Source organism: Populus alba, chromosome 8 (genome assembly GCF_005239225.2).
Source record: "Populus alba chromosome 8, ASM523922v2, whole genome shotgun sequence".
Classification (NCBI taxonomy): Eukaryota; Viridiplantae; Streptophyta; class Magnoliopsida; order Malpighiales; family Salicaceae; genus Populus; species Populus alba.
This window is the reverse complement of record NC_133291.1, coordinates 3,866,595-3,874,713: the sequence shown is the minus strand read 5'-3', so window position 1 is coordinate 3,874,713 and position 8,119 is coordinate 3,866,595. Positions and strand designations below refer to the sequence as shown.

At 35.7% G+C, this 8,119-nt stretch overlaps 1 protein-coding gene across 2 annotated transcripts; it reads right to left on the bottom strand.

Moving 5' to 3' along the window:
* Positions 1-1,601: 1,601 nt before the first annotated feature.
* Positions 1,602-4,024, bottom strand: LOC118052330 (uncharacterized). 2 transcript variants are annotated; one of them, XM_035063274.2, is made up of 5 exons: positions 3,520-4,024; positions 3,053-3,403; positions 2,547-2,910; positions 2,322-2,450; positions 1,602-2,214 (listed from the first exon to the last, which is right to left on the bottom strand). In XM_035063274.2, the coding sequence occupies exons 1-5, from the start codon at positions 3,805-3,807 to the stop codon at positions 2,108-2,110; spliced, it is 1,239 nt and encodes a 412-aa protein (XP_034919165.1). In that variant the 5' UTR covers positions 3,808-4,024; the 3' UTR covers positions 1,602-2,107. The 2 variants fall into 2 exon arrangements, with proteins under 2 accessions (XP_034919165.1, XP_034919166.1); XM_035063275.2 differs by having other exon boundaries at positions 3,053-3,400.
* Between the last annotated feature and the right edge of the window lie 4,095 nt (positions 4,025-8,119).

The following is an 8,119-nucleotide window of genomic DNA, read 5'->3' as shown; positions in this document are numbered from 1 at the left end:
TATTTAAAAAATTTAAATTTAAAATAAAAAATATTTAAATTTTTTTTAAAAATATTTTTAAAATATAAAAGTAAAGAGGACCTTATGCTTAATTTACATTAGCTGCCTGTGTACTATAACGGCGTTTAAAATTATTGAAGTTCCAAAATACTTCAATTAGTAATAATAATTTCTGTATTTTAATTAATTTAGTTTGTGTTTAGAATTATGATTTGAATTAAAAAAACACACACTCTCTTTAAGGCCAATGATTAGATATTTTCGTTGCACATAACCAATCTTGTTAAAAATTCTCCTGCATCATAACACAGCTCGTATTTGATGATCAGGAGTCCACCGAGTCCAGGGCAGGTCACTCGTCAAAGGTCCTTCCTTGTTAACCTAACTATTGACTTTTTTTTCTTTGAAAAGAAAAATGACATCATTTAAAAAGAAAATAATTTTTCTTACTGATTTGACCCCACCAGTTTTCGATTTCAAAACAAAACTAGTGATAGCATGGAACTGTTAACAAGATATCCCAGTTTATCGAGAGAACAAAAAAGATATCCTTACCCTAAGCATGACACGTGTCATTTATAATATCGTTATTTATCCAGTTTGGCCCGGCAAATTAACTTACAAAATTCAACCGAAATATGAGCTCGGCTGAGTTTTAATTTGAAAAAAAATACTTATCTTGATTAAAAATGATTGATGAAGAATTTTTTTTTTTTTTTTCTAAGCCAGACCCTTTCCTAGCCTGACAATTATGCTCTATGCAGGGAAAGTTTTTGGCAGCCCATTAACCTGTCTCTCTTTTTTTCGTGTAAAGAAATAGTAATTCGTTGGGAGGGAGGCTAACGAGGTTTGACTAAGTCTCCAATATTTTTGTCCACAGAGCACCAAATCACAACTCTATCGGTTACTTTTAGAAAAAAAGAACCGGGAAAATAGACCGGTGATCATGGAAAGTGACACAAGACACATAGCAGCAAACACTACGGGGGTCCCATCAAAATCAGCCAGAAGAACGTACGGAAAATTCCACTCCATACCCTGCCCTCCACCTCAATTTTTTTCCCTTCTCCATCACTCCTCTATCAACTTTTCTTCCACCCTTTTCTTTTTTTTAATAAAAAGCAAGAACTTATTTGCCTGGCAGATTTCCCACTCCTCCAACTCCCGAACTATACTATATATTAAAAATGTCCCTGTTGAATATAGTTTATACGCATGGTTAGCTAATAGAGGACAAAGTGGACCCATCTTATCTAAGTTCGTGACATTGGTCCAAATCGAAACTACAAACTTCGAAATTGAAATTTCACATCTCAAAAAAGGCTGTTCGCTCAATCCCATTTCCAACTTGAGATTGGGTGTTCTCCCATGGGGATAACAAATGCCAGATGATAAGATAGCCCTAAAATAAGAATCGACAAATTAGCTTTTAATAGGTCATGGCTGGATTAGTTTAACAATCCAAGCCCCTCCATAGAACAGAGAAGGTTTACGCAAGGCAAAAATATTCGACTGCAGTGGATGCCGGAAAAGCCACCACCCCCAAACGTCACAGGACAGCAATTACGTGGAAGAACATGATCGGAAAAACAAGTAGTGTCTTCTAATAGAAACTAGTAAAGGTATTTTATTACTTTATAATAGTAGCTGCCGAGGGATATTACAACAGGGAGAGTTTTGGGTTTCTCTCCGACAACCCACACATGAACCCTATTAGGAAGAGCCAATCTCTCCCCACATCAAGTAAAAATCAACACAATCCCACCCGTAAACCCCTCCCTCCGTCTCCCTTCATTTAAACATCATAACTTAACCCCCTTGTTATTACAACAAAATAGGAACAGCCCCTCTAGCTAGAAGCGCCACCACTACTATTAAATGGCTTCCTTTTGACCTTCATCTAAAATCTAGTCCACAAAAGCTTCGTTCAGTCTCCCAAAAAGAAAAAACCTGGAACTCTTATTGATTTCCTTTGAACTAAACTCGCGTTCTTGAATTTCCTTTCCTTGCGAGAACCATAAATCCCTATAAAAACTTATACCTTCTATACTTTGCTAGTTTACTTCTTTATCCAACCAAAACAAACACTATCATTATGATTACTGGGTCAATATGTCCACTCTTGAGGCAGCCGTATTTCATGATTGAGCACGCTCTCTTGCCGTAAATTTCGCTTCTGCTGTGCCACGAGTGCACTTCTTATCATCAAAGCATCTACGAGATCAAAAAAACACCCGGCCCCAGGTCAAATCTTCATTGAAAGTTAGCCGCATTAACAAAAGGGGGGTAAAAAGAAAATCAAAATTGAGATATTTGCTTACCATAATCAGAGGGGAAAGCAGCATTACTGTTGAGGCGTGGCTGAGCGAGGCCGTTGAAATCCATGTCCTCAAAATTCAGATTTAGGCCCTGAACAACTTTAGCTGGGAACAGAGCTGTTGGGCAACCCGCTGTTAGAAAAAATAAACACAAGCTATCATCGTCAGAAAAAAAAGGATAAAAACCAAACAAGAGCAAAAGCTACGATTATAGCAGTAACAATATACCAGATTTTTTCTTCGGTTCAGGGGGGTTGCCATATCTACGAGGCAAAAAAACACCAGTGCCAGCACACTCTCTCTTAACACCAGATCCACCTGGAAAAACAGCCCTCGTGCCTGCTGAGCTAGAGTGTTGATTTTGTGCATGTACTTGAAGGGGAGGCCAAGCAGACTGAGGCAGACCGAGAGAACGCACAAACCTCCCATTTTCATTCCCGACACTTGTGCCTCTGCTCTGGATCTGGTGGTGTTGGCTGTGGTGGTGGTGTCGGGGCTGAGCTTGCCAGCTTGTCTTCACTTGTTGCCTTTCCCAAATTGAAGAGCACTGTTGCTTTAGTGCCTGCTGCTCTTGCCTCACAAGTTGCTGGCACTGCAAAACAAGACAAATTGGCTTAATACAATACTTTCATAGCCTACTATGTTACCCAAACGAAAGGAAATCCATATTTTAACTGGTTCTCCTTCATATTTTCATTCCTCTGAAACCAAACAGAGGATAACAATATCTTTACCTGATTAACTTGTGAAGTATTATGGCCAAAAGTAGAGCTACAATGGCTAGGACAAAACCCAGCATGCTGATTCTTGACTGAAGTGAGACCTGGATTTTGAGTCCTAGCTGGACCCAGTAAACCACTCCTTTGATAGTTAGCACTATTATTGTACTTATGGCCCTCATTATTGTTCATCTTCAACCTTGCAACTTCACCAGCAGCAGCATATATCAGATCCCACGTGTCATTCTTGATAGCGAACGGCGTCGTTGGCGGCGACAACACCCTGTTTGGACTCCCGTTGCTAGAAACTGACCAGCTTCTGAGTCCACTCAGTGTCGATTCCGGTGACCCGGCCATGACCCACTTCTTCCACCACGTCAGAACGATGGTAACACCGTTAGAGAACGATACCAAAGCAGAAAAGGGACGAAAGCAAAAGCAGAGGGTGCTTTAAAGATAGCGTTAAAAAAGGAGAGTAGTACCTCGGGTTTGACAGCGAGTTGCTGAGTAAGACGCCGAGTTAACCCAGCGAGAAAGTCGTCCTCGTCACTGCTCTCTGTCTCGGTGGAGGAACCCATACTGGACTCTACAGGGGAGCTGAGAGCGGAGGGCGAGCCGAGAGAGTCAAACTCGTAAGGGAACTCGGAAAAGAAGCTCAGACTAGGTTTCAACTCAGTATTGAAACAAATTTTGTTAAAGTTCTCTTTGTCCATGAGTAACTTTTCCTTAGTAGGCAGCCAAGATACGACGTCTTCAGGAGCGTCGGCCATCGATATTATGTATCTAGCTATAACGCTACGAGGATCTATCTGAGAGACGGGAAGGTGAATGCCAGAAATGAGAGATGCTGTGGTGACCCAGCAGAGGTGGCCGGGCTTGCAGACTGTTAGGGACCCTGCAGGAGAAAAGAGAGGGAGAGGGGGAGTGAGCAGAGAATGTTAGAAGACAAGCTGCTTTTATTGAGGTTTCTGGGTATGTTCCATACAAAGATTCAAAAAAGAAAAGGAATAAAATTAGCAACTTAAATTAGGATATGATGTGCAAACAACTGGAAGGAAGGGGCCCACAAACATTTGTCCTGCTGTGTAATCCATCTGCCATTTGTTCTGGACTGCCAATAACTTTGATATTATTTGCTGATGTTGGTGTGGGGGTGGGGGTGGAGGTTGATCTTAATTTCAGCAGTCTTCCTTGTGATTGGAGTTGGGGTTTTAATTAACCGGTTCTTGGTTAATTACATTCTTGCGGTGGATTATTGGATTCTGATGATCATTCTCTTTGTCATTTGGTGGGTTTTTACAAATATACGGTCCGGGTGCGGAGTTTTTCTTCTTTATTTTTTATTTTTGTTTGCAATTTTAAAAAACTCGACATTTAAAAGGCCATGAATGCAAATTTCAAATTTCTTAAAAACGGAGAAACAGACAAAATCAAAGAAAAGGATTGAATTTGAAAGCAGGTGACTGCATGTGCCAGGTTAAATATTTAAACATATGCTAGGAATGTACTTGGAACTTAGTTGTGTTTCATCGCTTCTTTTTTTTAAAAAAAAAAAAATTCAAGAGAAACGGCTTTTTGTGTTTTACTCAAGTAATCACAAATGTTAGTGTTCTGAAAAAATATATCTTTTAAAAAATAAACAAAATTATTTTAATATATTTTTAAATAAAATACAATCACTACCATAAAATATCAAACAAGCTCTAGTTGAATAACCTGGTGATTTTCATCTCAATTAATATTATTTGTTATTGGTTGCTTTTAAATAATTTTATACAATAACATCAAAAATTATTTAAAGATATTTTTTAAAAATATTAATTTAATGATTTATTAAAAAAAATATTCATAAAATACATTTCCAATCATGTCATCAAAGACGTTTCATAACTAAAGAGTAGTGAACAGGTTGGCGCAGGAAAAGAAAATTAACACGACTTTTTTATCAGTGAAAAAAACAACCAAGGAGACGTTTAGCTTGAAAATCAATCATAAAGATTCTCCAGAAAAAAAATAAATCACAGAACATGAGTTAAGAATTATGAACTCATTATGTGATGCTCTTTCTGAAAGACTTTATGAGGATAACGGATTAAAGAACCTAAATAAACTTTGCCTGCACACGCATATACATACACACACACACACACACACATACCTGAACTAGTTTTTAAATCCACGCTTTATTCAATTATATATATATATATATATATATATACATAAAAAAAAAATTAATATTGTTATCAAACTTAGCCTAGAATGAACTTGAAATCTTTTGACATTATTTTTTATATGGTTTGTTTCAAATTAAATTATGTTAAAATTATTTTGATGTAATCTAGTTAAATTAAAGTGTCCAAAATTAATTTAAATAATAAATAAAAAGTATAGCTTGACTTAAAAAAAAATCATTATGTCATTTTTTCAAAAATAAATATTGAAATATTAATACATATTTTAGGCCTCATTATTTAATTAACAAACTCCTAATTCAAACCATAAATTTCACTAGCCAGCAGAGTCTTGAGCGAACCCAAGGGTAAGAGCGTAACCTCTTGGTAGCCCGGACGCGGATAATAATCGTGTCCATCACAAAGCCTGCTATGTCCAACTGTCTCCCCAAAGCTAGAATAAACAAAGCAAATAAAGGTAGGGAAGGGACATCGTACCACTTAGTCGGTTTGATGATTTTATTTTTTTTAAATGATTTTTATTTAATTATATAATAATAAAAATACATGCTTATAAAAATAAATATCAATTTTTTTTCTAGAATATGATAATTTATATAAAATAAATTATTAAAATCAATTTAAAATTAATTAAATATTAAAACAAAAACTAAAAAAAAAATCTTAAATGTTTTCATTTATAGTACAACTGTAGTATTAATTAAGAGCACATGCATGCAATGAGCGATTCTCATCATTATTAGGTACAAAATAGTCGAGCTTGGACTGCTAATTGAATTTCAATTCAAGACTTGCAAATCATGTGGCAATTTGTTAAAAAAAAAAATTAAAAATATAAATTTTTTTGATGTTTTTTAAATTATTTTCATATGTTAATATTAAAAATAAAAAATATATTATTTTAATATATTTTTAATAAAAAAAACATTTTAAAAAACATTTATTACTATAGCACCGAATACAACCTTAATCTAATACACGTGGAGGGAGTGGCTTTTAAATAAATAGATTTTTTCCTTTGATTCTGTTATATATTTTATTATGTAGATTTAAATCATATTCTCACATAAGAACTCAGTCAAATTATCATTTCAATAAAAAATCATTCCTTGTGGAATCTAATTCGAACTTAATTTATAAATAAAAATTATTTTGAATAGATGTTGACAAATATATTCATAGCTTAATTTACGTTTGATAGATCCCACCTCATCATTATTAGTTATTATTATATTCCATGTTACGGTGTCGTTGGCATGACCAGTGAATCCAGAAAATCATGCACAATGCATTGAAATCTCGATAAGGTTTCCGGTGGCTGTCATTGCCGAATGAAGGGAAAGGGAAGCATCGAACCTGTAGCAGCCGAACTAAGATTTCACGCACCGAATTTTACCTGGACTGCAATGATGGGCATCTGTCCCGTTCGCATGATCATGCATATTCGCAAAATCATGCAAAAGGCTCCGAGATGATTTATTGACCACGGGATGTCCGACCACGTCGTTATCATGCTAACCACTCAGAATCCCAAAGTTATCAAACCAAATCCACATTCCTCGGCTCTCCTAAAGCCATGGCTACAGTAGCCCATGGTCTCATTCCATGCTCGCTTATCTGACAAATCAATGGATAGGTTTGTGATGCCCTCTCTTCTTTATTGCTGAGGTTTCCGATTGAAGGACTCCTTTTCCCGCTTGGGGTGGGTTAATGGAGGTTATCCAGATCGATCTGGTTGGGCTAGAAATGTCATGCTGTTGAAATCATAAACCATTGCTGCGAGCAAGGACAGGGAGAGGGGGTTTTCAAAGTGCAAGGTGGCGATTTGCCCTGCACATGACGGCTGCCATTAATAAAGGTAGAGGAGTTTGCATCAAAAACCTTCCAGTTTTTTTTTTTTTTTTTAAATGGATATCTTTTGTTAACTATTTTTTAGAGTGATTGCCTCTGATTGTGAATCATCGTGTGATAATTCTGCAATTCATGTTGTGAGCTCACTTTCTAAATCAAAGCTATCACCATCTAAGCAAGAAAAAAAGGTGTGAGCTACGAACAGATTTTAGTTCAAAGGAAAACATCTCAAAGTTTTAAAAAGGAAATAGTACAGAAAGAGAAAACATGGGTCCTAATATCTTGATGTCCTTCTGAGTATGCTGCGGCTACTTCCCGTGACAACAAACGAAGATCACAACACACAAAACCAGGTCTTCAGTTCTGCTTTATGCCATTCTATTTCTTTTAATACTTTGCATATTGGAATATGTGGTCCATTTAAAATCCTATTCGTTTCTGTATTTTAAAAAAATTAAAAAATTTTAATTTTTTATTAATTTTAAATTAATATATTTTTAATGTTTTCAAATTATTTTAATATACTAATATAAAAAATAATTTTTTAAAAAAATAAAAAAATATTATCATCATATATTTTAAAATAAAATATTATTTAAAAAACAATCATCATTATATTATCTAACAAGCTTTAAGCTCTCGCAACATGAAGAGGATTCTGACTTTGCAAACAGTCTGAACGCTAATGCCTGCAGTAATTGTGTAGGAGCACCATGATTAGGCCACCAAAATGTCAAGCCCCGAATTCCATTATCTGAAAGCTAGTGCTGATTCTCACACCATCGATCTCTATTTACGCAGTCTTCTTTATCTCCATCGTTCCTCCTCCCCCCAATTCAAGCCAGCTTTCACTGAAAAATCCAGGAACCAATGAATGTGCCATGAAGATATTAAAAGAGTATAACTTTTATGAAAAATCTAGCCCATCTGCTCTCCAAAATTTGATGAAGGGCATAAAAATAAATCTAGCATCAATGCCTTCATGCCGGTGGATAATCGATAGCACATTTTCAATCGTTGTCTCCCACATGACATTAAT